Consider the following 19,579-nt stretch of genomic DNA (forward strand, 5'->3'; position numbering starts at 1 on the left):
TTAAAATTGACATATTAAAAAAAAAAAAAAACTTCTTACTTTTTGCAATGCAGCTTCTTTGTATGCAGTATACACAGAAGCTGCAGAGCGCCACTGTAAGCCGAATCAGTCAGCCAGCTGGACCGACAACGGTTCCTGTATGTGTTGAACACAAAGGATAACCCAAATACCACTCCCATCTTAAGGCCTGTTCACATCCGCATTAGAGGCTCCATTAGAAGCCTTAGGCTTTATTCACACAAACGTATTTTACGTCCGTGATTTTCACATGTGCCGCACGGACCTATGTTAGGCAATGGGGACGTTCAGACTGTCCGTGATTTTCACGCAGCGTGTGTCCGCTGCGTAAAACTCACGACATGTCCTATACTTGGCCGTTTTTTTGCGCAGCACGCACCCATTGAAGTCATTGGATGCGTGAAAATCACGCACGGCAGCACTTCCGTGTGCCGCTCGTGATTCACGCTACAGTTGTAAAATAAACTAATGAAAACATAAAAGCACCTCCTGCTTAGGTTTGTAAACATAAAAACCGTGCCATAACGATGCCATATGCGCGAAAATCACGCAGCCGCGCACCAAATACTGATGCCACACGGAACTGCTAGGCGCACAAAACGCAGCTTTTTTTGCGTGCGCAATACGCACACGCTCGTGTGAATAAGGCCTTAATCAAAGATCCAGCCAGAAATACTGCAGCATGCTGTGCTATTGTTTCTAGTAAAATCACGGACACCGTGACGGAAACCCAATAAAGTCAATGGGTTCCATCATGGCGGTCGATGGTGTCTCATGTAATAGAACCGACACTTCCGGCGTTTTCGTTGTTCTGCTCTTCTGATGAAGCAGAACAATGGAAACACTGACGCGGGTGTGAATTAAGTATGGTCCACTTTGTGCTGGTCCAGTGTTTGCACGCGTGGCTTCCATACAAATCACTCACACTCATGGGAGAGGAGACCAGGTGAGTAGCAGGACAATGTTTGGCTTCCACTGTCTGCAAAAGGACTTTCAAAATTGACACAAAATTAAATTTTTTATTGAAACTTTTCTTTAGAGAAACACAGATACAAAATGAATTAAAAGAAAGTGCTACCAGTTGTAACAAGTACCGCCAATGTTTACATTGAACCCCTCATCTAGAGGTTTTTTTATTACAAAACCCAACTTTTTAGAAATAAATTAAAAGGTAACTCTACCCCAACAACATTTCCTATTGCTCTGTTAGATTGACTGTGAGGATATGTTCACACGGCAGCGTCCGTAACAGCCGAAATTACGGGGCTGTTTTCAGGAGAAAACAGCCCCGTCATTTCAGCCGTAACGGTATGTGCAGGCACCTGAACGTCGCGTCCATTACGGACGTAATTGGCGCTGCTTTTCATTGGAGTCAATGAATAACGGCTCCAATTACGCCCCGAGAAGTGACAGGTCACTTCTTTCACGCGGGCGTCTATTTACGCGCCGTCATTTGACAGCAGCGCGTAAATATACGCCTCGTGTGAACAGACAAACGTCAGCCCATTGCTTTCAATGGGCAGATGTTTGTCAACGCTTTCAAGTCGTAATTTCAGACATAATTCGGGGGTTAATACGCCCGATTTACGTCCGTAATTAGTGTGTATGAACATACCCTAACCAATACAAACCTTGATCAGACATTCATAAGATTTACCATGATCACAAGATTTCATGAATCAGGACAGAGACTGTACAACCAGCAATATGGAATAGTAATTTGATCTTGTTTAAAGGGACAGTAAAATTAAAAAGTCCGATACCAGTATTTATGTGCATGGTATGGATTTGCATTAATACAGATGTAGACATTCATGTTTTGGAAAATAGATCTCCTCTTAGGTGATCAGCCAATGAGCCTGAAGATGGATCCGATGCTGTAACGCTATTTTTCAGTACTCCTGATCTATGAACTTGGCAATTGTGCTCAGCTGGATGTTGGAGGTTCCCTCATATATTGTACCTGGATAAAAACAGGATTTTATTTTATAAAGTTTACCAATGCATGTTAAGAATGAGATATAATTTTTACCTTATACAAGATGATAAAAGAAATACAAGAAAGTGTGCCCCTGTATAAATGTGCAGCGGCCCAGTGGTTTATGTGAATGGGGTGTCCACACAATAGCAGATTTTTCATTTGGATTTGCGGTTGGAAAATCTGCAGGGAAAGACTGTTGTAGCGAAGTGAATGAGATTTACCAAACCTCCTCCACACATGGCTGGACATTTTCCGCGCAGGAAATCCTAGCATCTAACCGGCCTGCTCCTTCTGTTCTGGATGTTCACTGCGGATTTCAGCCTTTTCAATGTAAAAGGGGTGAACTCCACTGTGACTCTGCAACAAACCGCGCCAGGTTTGCGGGTACCCTGAGGGTGCTAGTACACGTGCAGGCTTTGATCAGGTGGTTTTTATGCCGTTTTTTTTTTTTTTTTAAAGCCAAAACCAGGTGTGAATCATAAGTATAGGGGTATATTCAGACATTGGATTTAAAACCGCATAATCACGTGTGGTATTACTGCTATTTTCTGTTTTTTTTTTTTATAAGTGAAACAATCCTTTGTTTCACCTGTAATAGCCGCAACTGCATAATAATAAAAAATAAAAATAAAAAAGAAGAAGAAGAAGAAGAAGAAGAAGAAGAAGAAGAAGAAGAAGAAGAAGCAGCATCTGAATACACTCTATAGGACAGATACTATTTCTCCACTTATTTGAACCCATTCATGGTTTTGGTTTAAAAAACGGCATAGGAGAAAAACCTGATCACGTGTTCTAGCGCCCTTATTATTATTGGAATAACGCTATAATAAGGAATTGCTATTCTCCAATATAACAAATACATTGGCCCCAAAGTCAAAGCTTTATTTCTGGTTTAGTTAAACATAAGGGCTTATTCAGACGAACGGGATATACGTCCGTGCAACGCGCGTGATTTTCACGCGCGTCGCACGGACCTATATTAATCTATGGGGCCGTGCAGACAGTTGCGTGATTTTTACGCAGCGCGAGTCCGCTGCGAAAAACTCACGACATGTCCGTTCTTTGTGCGGATTTCGCGCATCACGCACCCATTGAAGTCAATGGGTGCGTGAAAATCACGCGAACCACACGGAAGCATTTCCGTGGGACGAGAGTGATTCGCGCAACAGCTGTCAAACTATGAATGGAAACAGAAAAGCACCACGTGCTTTTCAGTTTACAAACATCCAAACGGAGTGTCATAATGATGGCGGCTGCGCGAAAATTACGCAGCCGCGCATTATACGGGGCTGACACACGCAGCTGTTAAGTGCCTTTTGTGCGCGCAAAATCCGGCCTCACACCCTCATATCCACATCAGTCAGTCATTTTCCCCATGGGGCTAATTTTCCATAGTTTAGGCTCACAAGACGACACAGGCTGGGGAAATGCATAGAAAGCCAATATAACCAAGCAGCATGTTTTTCGAGCTCATGTTTTGGAGAACCTGGAGAACCCAGAGGAAACCCACGCCAGCACAGGGAGAACCCACAAACTACATGCAAGGGTCGCCTATGGTTGGATTCAAACTCAACACCCCCAAGCTCTACAAAAGAGTGCTGACCACTGAGCTGCACCTTAAGCTTTCCTTACCGATCTTCAGAATTTTATGTAAAATATAGTCATATAAAATGTCAATACTATAAAATAGAAAAAACACACACGTCCCTACAATATCTCCCATAATCATATCCTGTCTCAGATGGATATAAAAACTGAAAAATACATAAAGAAACGTTCTCGGTGTGTCCTAGGAGATTAGCTATTCCTCCCTTCCCCTCTTCACAATCCCGTGTCTGTCTGTAAGGAAACTGGCGGCAGCAGGAGCCCTCCCCCCTGCTCTTTCTGCAATAGTAGATAACAAACGGATCTACCATCTTACCAATCAAACGAAATGGAAGAAATCAGAAGGAAATGAATACGCGTGTTCTCTACAGACGGTTTGTTTCAGGAACATGCGGATTGACAAACTATGTGCACGTGTATCTCCCGTTTACTTTTATCATTCATTTCTAGGTTTAGGGCATGACCACACAAGGCGGAATTCCTCCGCAACTGTCCGCATCAATGCCGCACAGAATCTGCGTTGCAGATTCTGCAGCGGATCTGCACAAAATGTGCAGAAAATTGATGCGGACTGGCCGCTGCGGACTGCAGGAAAAGTGCTTCTCTTCTCCCTATTCAGTGCAGGATAGAGAGAAGGGACAGCACTTTCCCTAGTGAAAGTCAAAGAAATTCATACTTACCGCCCGTTGTCTTGGTGACGCGTCCCTCTTTCGGCATCCGGCCCGACCTCCCTGGATGAAGCTCCAGTCCATGTGACCGCTGCAGCCTGTGCTTGGCCTGTGATTGGCTGCAGCCGTCACTTACACTGAAACGTCATCCTGGGAGGCCGGACTGGAGACAGACGCAGGGAGTTCTCGGTAAGTATGAACTTATATGTTTTTTTACAGATACATGTATATTGAGATCGGTAGTCACTGTCCCGGGTGCAGAAACAGTTACTGCCGATCGCTTAACTCTTTCAGCACCCTGGACAGTGACTATTTACAGACGTCTCCTAGCAACGCTCCCGTCATTACGGGAGCCCCATTGACTTCCTCAGTCTGGCTGTAGACCTAGAAATACATAGGTCCAGCCAGAATGAAGAAATGTCATGGTAGTAAAAACAATACGCTCCGCAGCACACATAAGATCTGCGGACTTCATTGCGGAATTTTGACTCTCCATTGAAGTCAATGGAGAAATTCCGCCATGAGTCCGCAACCAGTCCGCCACTGCTCCGCAACAGACAGAGCATGCTGCGGACACCAAATTCCGCTCCGCAGCCTATGCTCCGCAGCGGAATTGTACGCATCGTGTAAACGAACACTGCTAAATTAAAGTGAAAGTCAATGGAGAAACGGCTCCGCTGCGGATTAACGCTGCGGAGTGTCCGCAGCGGAATTTAAGTGAAATTCCGCCATGTGTGAACCCGCCCTTAGTGTTCCTTTAAATATCCGAAATATTCGACACTTGCATTGAATAGACAGCGCATATTTATACGCGCAGCCAGCTACTCATTCCTGACTAACACGAGAGGAATTTCACACAGACGGTCATCCAAATACATTTATAGCAAGTTCATTTTCCATCACATCGTACCTATCTTTGCATCCCGGTAATATTTTTCAATCGGATAATCCTTGGTAAATCCGACACCTCCCATCCACTCCAAACATTTACTGGTTGTCATTCCAGCCACCTAAGGGAAAACAGTGAAAACATGATTTGCAGTTAAGGTATAAAAATAGGGTATAAGATGTAAAGTGAAGCTCGATGGATATATAGTCAGCAAGTGTAAAACCTAGGATCGCTGTAATATCTCAGCACTGCCGTTATTGCAATTCTCACTTCTATTTCAGTTTGACTCCTGCCGTGTAGAGAGAAACATTTTTTCTGTTGCTACCCGGAGAAGGTTAAAAAGCAGGCGAGCCGATTTGATCTTATTCGGTGTCCTTTTTAAGTACCTGGAGTATGTAATGGTGTACTGCTGGGACTGGTCCGGGGGTCCCCTAGCCCTAATCTTGAACACACAATCATATGGAAGTATTAGGCAGATATATGTTCAATATGGAGGTCCTGGTTTTAAAGGAGTTGTCCGGGACAAGCCACTGTGCCTGTGTAAACAATAAGGCAGACATGGCGCAGACCGGTACAGCGGGTTATCCGTATGAACGGCTGTGCCTGGTGTCGCAGCTCATCCTATTCAAGTTAATGGGACGAGATGATCGGCAGAGTACCAGAGTACCACTTTTAATGAAGATATATCACAAAGATGCAAGTTTTTTATATTTACTGCGGACGTATTGAGATATTATTCCCTTTGTTTATTATTTTTAAGCCAATCATCAGAATCTTCCAGCTAACTTGAAGATACACAGTTTTGGGTGGGCTACAAGAACATAACTTTCTAACAATAATGTTAGTCTACAGAATATTTGAATTCCATCCCTGTGGCGCCACCTGTTGGTGATAAAAGAAATATCATAGTCTTGTAGAATGGAAGATTTTGAATGTTTCCAAATGTGTTTCTCCATACTATTACAGGGGCAACACTGCATTATGCCTAGTGCAAGGCATAAGGGGGCAGCGCATGACACAGGTACTCAAAGACAACCAGAGAGACAATCCGTGTGTCATGCACCTCCCCGCAGGCTCAGCAGATCACAGTGTAGCAGTTTTGCCTCGTTTGGCTTTTACTGTGCCTTCCATAAACCAGTTTAGTAGGAATAATTTATAATCTGTTCTTTATTGTCCGGATTCGGAAGGAAACTGAAAGGCTTTAGTAATTGAACTGATAAAACAGAACGTTATTACCTCAGATGCAAAGTACTTTGCCATGCATGCCTCCTTCTTGAAGGGTCTTCCGGCTTCCTTTAGTCTGGCTGCGTTGTAGGTTAGTAGTCGTGCAGCTTCCAGCTGGGTGGCTACATGCGAGATCTGGTGCTGCATACCCTGCAGAGTGCATAAGAACAAAAAGCTAGAGGGCTTGTGCTATCCTGCTGGGGATACAGGGGTGAATACCACCAGGGGAACATCTGCAGGGAGTTTGCACATTTTCCCTGTCATTACATTGACATCCCCTTTAACTTAAATGGCTTGAAGGTGGGGTAGGAAACCACTCACACCTTCAAGACAAAAAAAGGGGATGTCAAGTTTAGTCCTTGCACCCCCTTCCCCAGATAAAGTGCTGTGTAAATGCAGTAGTGATGTGGGGCAAGCAAAGCATTAAAGGGAGCCAATGATATCAATGACACCTGCGTCTCTCTGGAGCAATGACTGATGCACATTTGTGAGCTGGCTAGAAGGGGAACCTGATGGAGGTACAACCTCTGCCTACTATTAAAACGGATTGTGCAGGTAACTCCATTTAAATGGCTTCCTATGAAACTGGCCCTACAGCAGATGTACAAGCCTGAACGAAGGAAGATTGTGAACCCCACTGGAGGCAGGGACGGATGTGAGATATTGCACGCACAGTATTGCAAGAAGTAAAGTCACAAGGGTCCAAATAATGCATTATAGAATTATTAAATCAGGTGTCAGGAGAAAGCATTTATATTACATTAGATACTTGTCGGTCAACCCACAAGATGGTTATTGTAATGATAAAATATACAAAAACCGGACAGTTACATACAGCGGAGACATAGATGGGCTGAATATTAAAAGGAGATGAAGCAGAGACAAGGAAAGTAATAAAAACAGGCACAAACCTGAAAGTCGAAAATTCTCTGCCCAAACTGTATCCTCTGCTTGGTGTATGGGATTGTGTGATCAAAGCACCCCTGAGCCAGACCCACCATCTAAAAACGAAACAGACATCGATTGTATAAAAGCCAAAAAATTATAATATATATTTTTTATTTTATTTTTTTAACTAACCCAAAGATAATAATGTTACGTCAAATCTGCAGAGTAATCGTTGATAGATAATGTTTCTGCTGTTTGACTGGAAGTGAATGGGATTTTTTAATCCCAGTTACAGTGTAAATTTGGTGCCGATTTTCTATGCAGAATCCTCGCCGGAAATCTGCACCAAATCTGTGACGTGAATCCAAACTAAAAGCAAATATCTCAGTAGTTATGACGACTAAAAAGAGAAGTGAACATGTACCAGCAACCTATCCAATCACCTGGGCTGCAATTCCAATCCGGCCTTCATTCAGCATTCCTATAGCGTATTTATAGCCATGTCCAAGCTTGCCAAGCACACAGCTTTCTGGAACCTGCACAAAGAAATGAAGTGAGAGATGGACTGGTCGTCAGTGACATGCAACGAGAGCCCGCCAAATTTTGTAATGTTCAGTTTGTCATCTCCTACTACTAAAGCCTGAATTTAAAGGGGTTCTGTTACAGATTGCTAGTCTGCTCAGTCACCTGTGACATCCATAGTGACTGACTGCAGTGGCCAATCACAGTGAAATCGCTATGGACAAGACATCACTCGGTATCGCTGTAACAATCCCCCCCCCCCCCCCACCGAAAAAAAAAGTTAATACAAGTTTTTCAATACATAATGGGGGAAATTTATTAGTGGTCGAGGCATAGCAGAAGGGTGCGTGACGTTCTGCTGCCCGCCAAATTTACTATAACTTGCGCCAGAAACGGTCATACCTTAACATTGTCGAAAGTCAGTGCACATGTTGAAGACGCTCGGAGTCCTAGTTTATCCTCCTTTTTTCCAATGTGCAGTCCTTCAGTTTCCTTGGGAACAATAAAGCATGTGATTCCTCTGTATCCCTGAAAAACATACAAAGAAAAGTAAAGTTACCAAAACGGAGTCCTCTTATCTATCAACATATCTGCAGTTCAGCCACGTTTCCTTAAATTAAAGGGGTTGTTTCATCCAGGTCCCCCGGTGTAGTTATAACGACAACGGCTATGGACAACCTTTCAAAAATAGTTCCGTTTTTTTTTTTTGTAATAAGATTGTCCATTAGGGCGATTGGTGCAACTTTCAAAATACTTTATTAAAAAATATTTTACTTTGAGATACAGCTGATTTGTATCCTGTATACAGAGCAGCCGGATCTAGCGCTGAAACCTGTACCTGTCAGGTCTGCGGGACCGACGGGCTCATCGACAGCAGGTCCGGTGTGTCTCTAACACGCAGGATCGAGCTGCTATCAATTACATCGAAGTTCATAACTTAGATGTGATCGATTACAGGTGGATCCACGCAGGACCCTCAGTCGCTGAACCAGTCAGTCCCGCAAACCAGCCTGATTCAGGTCTTCGCGCATGATACAGCTGCTCTGTATACAGGATACAAAGCAGCTGTATCTCAAAAAGTTAATTTTTTTAATAAAAAGTATTTTGAAAGTGCCACCAATCACACTGAAAATATATATGATTTCAAAGGTGTACATAGCCTTTAAAGGGGTTTCTCACCATAATAAGTGATGGTATGATCCCAAGAATATACAAGAACCTCCTGATTAGTGAGAACTAGTTAAGCATGGCGGCTCCTTCAGAGTTTCCCTGCAAAGGGGGACTCCCGGCCACCTGCTGGGCAGGGAGTCACTTGTATACAGCGGTGTTGCAGTTTCCTGCACAGTGGATGGCCAAGAGCACCACAGTGCAGAAAAAAAGACAAAGCGTCCTTTGTTACTTCATTCTCTGGATTGGCAGGGGAAAATCCTAGTGATATATGATATCAGATGGGAATACCCTTTTTATGACAGCATGATACAGTGTTTAAACTATATTTACATAAAACAGGAATACGCTTAAAGAAGCACTCCACTTTATTTTTTTCTATTGAACCCTCCATTTGTACATTGGTGTTTCAGTGGGGTGCTGTGTGCAAAAATACTTACCGATCCCCGCATCTTCCGGGTCCAGCGCCGCTTACGTGAACTTCATAATGTACAAAATTGAGGGTTCAATAAAAAAAGAAAGTGGAGTGCTTCTTTAAGGTTGATCTTCTCTACATTTATGCCACACTGGGATGTAAATTATTGTTCCCTGCCGGCAGCCATATCATGCTGGTAGTTAATCTCCTAGAAGGGAGCGCTTCCTCCCACGGTTTGGACATTGTCAAGTGCTCACTATAGTTCAGTATGCGGTAAAGCAAACAGTAGAAGCAATAAGTAATCTTAATGAAAGGTGATCATGAATAAAAACAAAGCCAACAGCCTAGAAATGGAGAGGATACACAGATGTGTCAGAGGAGAAGAACTTACAGCGGATATGTCTGCGTTTGCCATCACAAGGAAGACCCCTGCCTGCTCGGAGTTACTGATCCACATCTTGGAGCCATTGATCACATAATAATCCTTGTGCTTTTGAGCTGTGGTTTTCAGGGAGAACGCGTCGCTGCCAGAACCAGCCTCCGAAAGGCAAAAACTGCCCACCTACACAGAGGAAATACAAATAAGCTCCACATTTAAAGGGTAAAAGTGACAAAGTCAGTCCGGAACGTATGAGTATAGAAAAGCATGGCTGCTTTCTCCCAGAAACAGCACCACTCTTGTCCATGGGCCACGTTTGGTATTGCGGCTCATCCTTATTCAGGTGAATGGGGTTCAGCTGCAATACCAGAAACAGTCGATGGACAAGAGTGGCGTAGTTTCTGGAAGAAAGCCAGAAGACCATGTGCTATCAGTCGTCAATCTCATGTCGGCATAATCAAACAATTAACCGTCTCTTACCATGTCCTTGCACAACCTGGGCAGGTAAGTCTCTTTCTGTTCCTCTGTACCTAGCTCCTGGAACAATGTCGTGATGAGTGTGTTCTGAATATCACAGAAAACGGACACAGACGGGTCCACCTTGGCTAATTCCTCAATCACAAGAATAGAGGAGAAAAAAGACGCTCCTGTGCCACCATAGTTAGGGTCCACCGCTACACTCATCAGCTGAAAAGAGAAAGGAAAGGGTTAAAGATTAAACTAATGAAAGCTATAGGGACATAAGATATTGTAGAATTGATAAAGTGAGAGCATAACCAATCAGTTTAGACAAATGAAAGTCCCTACGTTCTGATCAGTTGTCACTCTTGTCCATGGGCGGTGTCTGGTATTGCACTTTAGCTCCATTCAAGTTCTGGCTCAATGTCTGGACAAAGCTGTCACTGATGATTTGCACCAGGCACAGCTCAGAATTGCTCAGCTAAAGCTTCATTCACGCTAATGACAGACACAAACGGAAACCATAGGTTTTTGTTTCCATCACCATTGGCTTCAATGATGACGGATCCTGTGCCAATGGTTCCCCTTTGTCTCCGTTGTGCAAGGGTTCTGTCATTTTGACGGGATCAATAGCGCAGTCGACTACTCTATTGATTCAGACGGAACGGAGCCCTAGCGCAGATGTGAATGAAGCCTTAATCCACTGGATGGAAATGTTGCAGCATTCCCATCCAGATTTGCGCCGGAAAAATCCACAGCGAAATACAGTAGCAGGCAAGTGGATGAGACTACCGAAAGTTATCAACATGCTGCGGATATTTTCTGTGCAATGTGGATTTTTAAATTCGCAAAACATAAATTTGTTAGAGAAGGAGCAGGATTTTGTTGTGGAAGTTAAAATCCATAATCAAACGCTAGTGTTGCAGATTTTGCTGCATGTTGTCTGCGGATCTACAGCAAAATTCGTGCGGATTTAAAATGAATGACATCCGGCTTCTCACAGAATTCGCCAAAAAAAATCCGCAGCTGCAAATCCTCACGATTTGGTGTGGATTTATCTTGCAAAATCCTCTGCTGATTCCTAGTTGGGATTTGCTGCGAAATTCTCTGCAGCAAATCCGACCCGTGTGGACCTGGCCTTAGGGGTATGTCTGCCAACAAGCTTGTTGACCGTTTCCAGCAACAACCAACTGAATTAGGCCGGATTCACACGAGCGTGTTCAGTCCGTGATATACGGTCCTTATGTCGGCCACATTTCCCGGACCGAACACAGTGCAGGTAGCCGGGCTCCTAGCATCATAGTTATATACGACGCTAGGAGTCCCTGCCTCTCCGTGGAACTACTGTCCCGTACTGAAAACATGATTACTGTACGGGACTGTTGTCCCACAGCAAGGCAGGGACTCCTAGCGTCATACATAACTATGATGCTAGGAGCTCGGCTCCCTGCAGTGTGTTCGGTCCGGGAATTGCGGCCGACCTGCGGACCAAACACGCTCGTGTGTGGGAGGCCATAGAAATGCAGCTCAGGGATAGAATACAGACAGTAAATCAGTATCAGGCCCCCGACAAATGATTATTGGAAAAGTTGTGCAACGAGGATCTGATTTACATTTCTGGCTATTAATATCCCAGTATAAGGATAATTCACAGAGTGAAGTCACAACACTGTAATAATGCATATATGACATCACAGGGTAAAAAAAAAAATCCAGTCATGTTACAGCACACGAATACAAAAGCAACGTAAGCAAACGAATAATAATGCACATAGTGATGTCACAGTACATGGAAAATAAGGATAGTGATTTCACAGCTAAGAGATAACTCCGTGATGTCACAGAACAGGGGAATAATGAGCATAGTACAAAAATAATGCACACAGCGATGTCACAGCAAAGAAATAATGGTCAACAGAGATAAGCGAATCTGTAAAAATTTGCTGCTCCAGAATTTCACCGGCAAGCAAATTTCCTATTACAAGACTGTATTACCCACTTATAACCGAATGCTGCGGTCAGCTTTGATCGTGGCATTCAAGGGGATAACGGCGGAGATCAGATGTTGCTCTGATCTCTACCGTTAGAGCGGGGCTGTGGCGGTGTATTACATTGCCCTGCTACTGATGTCGGCACGAGCAGCAGGACGTGATGCGGCCAGCGCTGAACTAATTAGCGGTGGCGAAGGCACTGAAGACAGAGAATATGGGGGCGCTTTGTATTGCACACGCCATGTTCTCTGTATTCAGAGCCGGCGGCAGCTCATTAATGTAGCGCCAGCCGCATCACATCATGCCAGTGACCAAATATACGTATTACAATACTAAGCTGTGCGGCCGTGTACATGAATTCACGGTTTTGAACTATTTGAGGGAGGACAGCGTAGAAATAGTATTGATATTCCGATGCATCGTGCAACCCTAGCTGGTACTTGTAGTTTTAAAGCGATCGGACCGCCAATCTAACTTTATCAGCTTCACTGACGCAAAGGAAAATACAGAAGGTGGCAAAAACGTGAAAATTAATCAATTACAACTGCCGAACAATGGAAAGCAGGTCAACTTTCAACTAATAGTAAGAATACCAACCCCGAGATCAAACAGCCCTCGAATGATTGAATTGTCCAGTTTTGAGTTAGCATCCATGGTTTTTACAAGCGGGGCGATACGGTCCTGGGCAAATTTTCGTACTGTGAGAAGAGAAAAAAAACGCAAGAGGATAAAGCAGACATAGCACAGGTCTTATCAACTGATCAAAGTCATCAGCATATCGGACAGGGATTAGATACGACTTTTTAACTTGTGAAACATCCGACAAAATCAGCCATGAATTGAATAATAAACTTAGGTTAATTCGGCCCATTTATCAATACTCTCTAGTAGAAAAACTAGTAGCCAATCTCAAAGCTCAACTTTCATTTCTTAAACTGCTCAGGGAACATAAAAGCTGCGCTGTGATTGGTTGCTATGGGCAAGTCCAGTTCCTCGATTAGACAGTTTTATCAAAGCGGTTCTTCTTGCATCTAGCAACCAATCAGAGCTCAGCTGTTTTGTATGGATATAAATCCCTGCTCACTCAATGCTCTAAAACCGTCACCAGAATTTCTCCTATTAAACCAGCAATACCTGGTGGTAGTGGGTCAAAAATCATTTTTATGTAACCTATAATTATCTTCTAAGTAGCTCTATACCTTCAGTATTCAGTTTTTTAGTGTTTCCGCACCACATGCTAATGAGCAAAAAAACACAATAAAAAAATATCTTCGCTAGAAAAGCATCACATCTTCATTCCTAAAGCCTTTCAGAGTTTACCCCGCCTCCTTACTTTTGATTGACAACATTCGGGGTGGGCCGGTTTTCGGCAGTGGGCAGGCTTTAGAAGAGGAACGAACGAGAGTGACGGATTATTACCATAAAAGGCGTAAAATATTTGCAGACCGTTATTTACGGTCGGAGGAGTTAAGGAGAGGGGATAACGCCAATGAACTTTTGTCAGCAGGGTCCAGCGAGGGGTGAGTAGAGTTCAATAGGTGAAATTGCTGGTGACAGGTTCCCTTAAAGGGAATGTGTTGCCAGAAAAACATGTTTTTTTAAAAAAAATTAAACATTTAGTGTGTGGGTGATTAAACATTGTTCACATTTTTTTTATTTTTTTCACGATTCAGGAAATATTATAAATTAATTCAAAATTTATAATACTACCCATTTTTGGTCACTAGATGGAGCTATTCCCAAAATTGCAGCAGTGCAACATAGGGTTAAAAGCCCTCGCTCTAGTGAGCTCTCAGCATCCCCCCTCCTTTATCCTGGCTAGTGCCGGGATAAACGAGGGGTTTGAACGGTGTAACCTCCTACACTGTGTGTCGCCATTTTTTGAGCTAACCCACAGTGTAGTAGGTTTACATACAGTAGTAAACACACACAAACACGAACATACATTGAAATCTCTTACCTGCTCCTGCCGCCGCGGCTCCCTCCGTCCCGTCCGCTCCGTTTGCTGCCGCTGGTCCAAGTGCACAAATCCGGAAGCCGCGACCGGAAGTAGTAATATTACTGTCCGGCCGCGACTTCCGGTCCACAGGAAAATGGCGCCGGACGGCGCCAATTTCGAATTGGACTGTGTGGGAGCGGCGCATGCGCAGTTCCCACACAGACGCCGTACACGGAAGTCAAAGGGACGGGAGCTGTTCGCAGTCCCTATGGGACTGTGGCTGCCGTATTCCATGTCTGTATGTGTCGTTAATCGACACAGACAGAAATGGAAAAAAAATGGCAGCCCCCATAGGGAAGAAAAAGTGTAAAAATAAGAAAAAGTAAAACACAAACACACAAATGAATATAAACGTTTTTAATAAAGCACTAACATCTTTAACATATAAAAAAATAATTTGTGATGACACTGTTCCTTTAAAGAGTCCAGTGGGCGGTCCTACTCACAGCCTTCCCTGCATAAATTTGCATACAGAAACGGTCAATTACTTAGTAGGACCACCCACTGGACTCCTAAGCCCAGTGTGAGAAGGGATTTATATCAATAAAATATAAGTTACACTGAAACTTTTCCCACAAAACTATATATCAATCTTCTCAGCTCCTCCTGTTCTATTACATGCTACCTGTCAATTGGACAGCATGATCGATGCGACAGGCTGCCTTAAAAAAAAAAAAAGTCCACATTACTATTCATGGGTCGGGTCTGGTATTGCAGCTTAGCTTCATTAAAGTAAATGGGGCTCAGCTGCAATAACAACGCAGGTTTGGTGCTATTTTTAGACGAAAGTTGTCATAATTTTCTAATCCTAGACCACCCCTCTAAAGTCCCTTTATTGGCTCCAAATATCCTGTACACGTTCTGTAAATACTTATTTGCTAATACAACCAGTCTCTCTCCCTCTCTGATAACCCTACAAATGGCTAAGTGGAATTTTTAGCATCTTGAAATGAGAAGACGACTTAAAGAGGCTCTGTCACCAGATTTTGCAACCCCTATCTGCTATTGCAGCAGATCGGCGCTGCAATGTAGATTACAGTAACGTTTTTATTTTTAGAAAACGAGCATTTTTGGCCAAGTTATGACCATTTTTATATTTATGCAAATGAGGCTTGCAAAAGTCCAAGTGAGCGTGTTTAAAGTAAAAGTCCAAGTGGGCGTGTATTATGTGCGTACATCGGGGCGTTTTTACTACGTTTACTAGCTGGGCGTTCTGACGAGAAGTATCATCCACTTCTCTTCAGAACGCCCAGCTTCTGGCAGATCACGCTGTGACGTCACTCACAGGTCCTGCATCGTGTCAGACGAGCGAGGACACATCGGCACCAGAGGCTACAGTTGATTCTGCAGCAGCATCGGCGTTCGCAGGTAAGTAGCTACATCGACTTACCTGCTAACGCCGATGCTGCTGCAGAATCAACTGAAGTCTCTGGTGCCGGTGTCCTCGCTCGTCTGACACGATGCAGGACCTGTGAGTGACGTCACAGCGTGATCTGCCAGAAGCTGGGCGTTCTGAAGAGAAGTGGATGATACTTCTCGTCAGAACGCCCAGCTACTAAAAGTAGTAAACACGCCCCGATGTATACACATAATACACGCCCAGTTGGACTTTTGCAAGCCTCATTTGCATAACTACAAAAATGGTCATAACTTGGCCAAAAATTCTCGTTTTTTAAAAATAAAAACGTTACTGTAATCTACATTGCAGCGCCTATCTGCTGCAATAGCAGATAGGGGTTGCAAAATCTGGTGACAGAGCCTCTTTAAGCATTTAATATGTATCCAGAGGATATTTCTGAAATGCCTGACAAGTGCGGGACCCTCCCCGACAACTCATGTTTACCGATCCAAAGCGTACGTCATCGCACGGTTTCTCTGCTATAATCAATAGAGAGGAGGCACGCAGCTCTCTCCATTGAAGTCTATGGGAGTTAAAGAGGCTCTGTCACCAGATTCTCAAATCCCTATCTCCTATTGCATGTGATCGGCGCTGCAATGCAGATAAGAGTAACGGTCTTTTTTTTTTTAAAAAAGTTCATTTTTGGCCAAGTTATGAGCTATTTTATATATATGCAAATGAGCTTTGAAATGGACAACTGGGCGTGTTTTTTCGTTATTGTGTTTTTAACTGGGCGTGTTTACGTGTATGACGCTGACCAATCAGTGACCAGTCTGCATCATACACTCCTCTCCATTCATTTACACAGCAGCGATCTGCAGCCACATACACAGAGATTAACGTTAATCAAGTGTCCTGATAATGAATACACATGATCATCCAGCCAGGACGTCATGTGTATTCAGAATCCTGACACTTCTGACTCTCTTTTCTTTGAGATTTCCAGCAAGGGAAATGAAATCTCGTTTACCTCGTAATCTCGCGAGATTACGCATGGCTTGCTGGAATCTCACAGAAAAGAGTCAGAAGTGTCAGGATTCTGAGTACACATGACGTCCAGGCTGGATGATCATGTGTATTCATTATCAGGACACTTGATTAACGTTAATCTCTGTGTATGTGGCTGCAGATCGCTGCTGTGTAAATGAATGGAGATGAGTTTATGACGCTGACTGGTCACTGATTGGTCAGCGTCATACACGTAACCACGCCCAGTTGTCCATTTCAAAGCTCATTTGTATATATATATATATATATATATATATATATATATATATATAAAATAGCTCATAACTTGGCCAAAAATAAAAAACGTTACTGTTCTCTACATTGCAGCGCCGATCACATGCAATAGGAGATAGGGATTTGATAATCTGGTGACAGAGCCTCTTTAAGAAAAGAGCAGAGCAAGCCACCCAGAGGCTAGATCGGCGTCTATCATGCATTCGTAGCATATCCTGCGCTAAATCCATAAACGACTAAGATGGGAATATCCCTTTAAATTTATAGTCTTTTATCTTGCCGCTCTGTGATGATGAACGAGCAATGAGATGTATTTCTTCCATAGTTACCCATGTCTCTCAGCATGACCTCTTCTTCTGTGAATGTCTCCAGAGGAGCATATATAGCTCCTTCCCCGGGTTCTGCAGCCAACACATCTGATTTAGAAGATCTTAAGCGACCATAGAGATTGTGGGATGTAGCCAAGCAGGGCCGCCACCGCAACCCTCCGCCCAGTAACTAAAACACAATAAAATAATTCATCAGTACAAAGTGATGGAACAATGTCAAATAAATTCAAGTGCAAGACGCTTTTATTGGTTATGTACGTTTACACTATTCAGAGACATCGATCTTCCTTCACCGGGTACAAACCTGGAAAACTGCTTTATTATCGAGAGGCAGGAGAAGTAGCAAGTAAAGAAAAATATAGACTTAAAGCATGGTGTAAACCCGGCCTTACACTGGAACTCGATGGCTGCTTACGCCACATGAAGCCTGGTTTGCCTTACATTTAGGATGAGCTATGTAACTTTATATTTCCCCGAGTTGTAATGCTGTCCAGTCACTTCTGTGAAGCGCAGCAGTCTAGTAGCCGCAAAAGTTGTCTGATGGCGCATATGTTTTGAAAATGCCACGAAGCAGACATCATCAGATTTCCTCACGGTACGATCTTCAGGACGCATACCACTGGGTGTCTCAAGTAGCCATTAAGCCACAGTTTTAGGCCCCACGCACACGACTGTAAAAATTGTCTGCAATTACGGACCCATTCACTTCCACGGACACCTTATATTTACAGGAAGGTGTCCGGGCCGTAGAAAGCTGCCGCAAAAGATAGGACATGTCCTATCTTTTGCTTTTTACGGACCGTGCTCCTATACTTTGTATGCGAGCACGGGCCGAAAGTGCAGGTGGCTATCCACAGCTGTAATAACGGGCAGTAATCACGTGCACGGCTGTGTGCACGAGGCCTAAGGCTATGTTCACACGGAGTATTTTGGGGGAGGAATATCTGCCTCAAAATTCCGTTTGGAACTTTGAGGCAGATATTCCTCTCCCTGCACGCCGATTTTCACGATGATTATCGCGCCGTTTTTCGCCCGCGGCCATAAAACAGCGAGAAATACGCTTTCTCCTGCCTCCCATTGAAGTCAATGGGAGGTCAGAGGCGGAAGCGCCCGAAGATAGGGCATGTCGCTTCTTTTTCCCGCGAGGCAGTTTTACTGCTCGCGGGAAAAAGACGCCGACGCCTCCCATTGAAATCAATGGGAGGCGTTCTCGGGCCGTTTTTGCCGAGTTTTGCGACGCGGTTTCCGCGTCAAAAAACTCGGCAAAATACCCCGTGTGAACATAGCCTAAGGGATAATTCACCCCCCTGCAATATTGCTATATTTAGTACAACAAATGGGATCAGATCTAATCTGGAGAATGAAAGCGACCCTCCAATCCCCTAAAGACTTTTGACTATATATTGGAAATGTATAGTCAACTTACCTGCTGCCTCTCTCCTGAACGATCCGGCCTTCGTTCCGGTTCCCCGTTTTCCATTCTCCAAGATGGCCGTCGCAGTCTTCAACATGGAGAGCTTCTTGGGAAGTCTGAGCCCCATCTCCACCACTTTCCCCCAATGGACCAAGACCTGATGCCGGCGCTGATGGACACAGGGGCTATCGTTATCAGTGCCGGTCCATCGGAGGCATGTCTCAGACTTCCAAAGAAGCTGTCCACATTGAAGATTACGGCAGCCATTTTGAAGAGCGGGGAACGGAAACGAAGGAATGGAGGCCAGATTATTCAGGAGCGGGGCAGCAGGTAAATTGACTATACATTACCAATCTATAGTCCATTCAATTTTTGGGACTGAAGGGTCGCTTGAAGTAAAATCTTTTGCTAGCCAAACTCCACTCTACTCTACTCCAATACTATTAGTCTATAATTTCACCACTTCTTGTATCCACGGAGGCTACAAAAAATAAAATAAGACAACACACGTTATAGAAACTGGTAAATAGTATATTGGGGAGATTTATCAGAACTGGTGCAAAGGAAAAGCAGAGCGGTTGTCCGTAGCAACCAATCAGATTCCAGCTTTCATTTTTTACGAGGCTCCTTTGAAAATTAAAGAAGTAATCTGATTGGCTGCTACCTATAAATGTATTAGCCACCTTCATGCAGACATTATTTATATGAAGAGCACCGTGGGGTCCCAGCTGCCGTCACCCACTGATGGTATCTCTGCTGACGGGTCTCTATGAACATGACTGACAATGGAAATATGTGCAAATTCCCAAAACAATTTAGAAGAACGGGGAAAAAACAAAACTTGTCAGTCCTTGTCCTTCTCACCTGAGCGCTACGACACAGAACTCCAGCCATTGCCCGTCACACACTGCACTACTCTCGCGAGTGTTTAGTAAGTACCATAGTCGAGTATCAGATCTCGCGACAGGACAACCAGGAAGTATTACTGTC

General features: G+C 43.9%; 1 protein-coding gene across 1 annotated transcript; it reads right to left on the bottom strand.

Annotated features, from left to right (window-relative positions):
- Positions 1 to 1,017: 1,017 nt before the first annotated feature.
- ACADSB (acyl-CoA dehydrogenase short/branched chain) lies at positions 1,018 to 19,563 on the bottom strand. The gene is made up of 11 exons (XM_075843197.1): positions 19,454 to 19,563; positions 17,176 to 17,344; positions 12,804 to 12,904; positions 10,237 to 10,443; positions 9,769 to 9,939; positions 8,198 to 8,323; positions 7,717 to 7,809; positions 7,297 to 7,386; positions 6,398 to 6,535; positions 5,183 to 5,282; positions 1,018 to 1,981 (listed from the first exon to the last, which is right to left on the bottom strand). Exons 1-11 carry the CDS (start codon positions 19,481 to 19,483, stop codon positions 1,911 to 1,913), a joined length of 1,296 nt encoding a protein of 431 aa, XP_075699312.1. The 5' UTR covers positions 19,484 to 19,563; the 3' UTR covers positions 1,018 to 1,910.
- Positions 19,564 to 19,579: the final 16 nt, after the last annotated feature.

Source organism: Rhinoderma darwinii, chromosome 11 (assembly GCF_050947455.1).
Source record: "Rhinoderma darwinii isolate aRhiDar2 chromosome 11, aRhiDar2.hap1, whole genome shotgun sequence".
NCBI classification, from domain to species: domain Eukaryota; kingdom Metazoa; phylum Chordata; class Amphibia; order Anura; family Rhinodermatidae; genus Rhinoderma; species Rhinoderma darwinii.

What these genes read in the sequence shown, in the direction of transcription:
- ACADSB (XM_075843197.1), bottom strand. Translation starts at nt 19,483, where the DNA reads ATGGCTGGAGTTCTGTGTCGTAGCGCTCAG. An exon ending in GGTCATGCTGAGAGACATGG is followed by an intron (nt 12,905 to 17,175) that starts GTAACTATGGAA and finishes CTCTTCTCACAG; the next exon opens with TACGAAAATTTGCCCAGGAC. An exon ending in CAAACGCAGACATATCCGCT is followed by an intron (nt 8,324 to 9,768) that starts GTAAGTTCTTCT and finishes TATGTTTTTCAG; the next exon opens with GGATACAGAGGAATCACATG.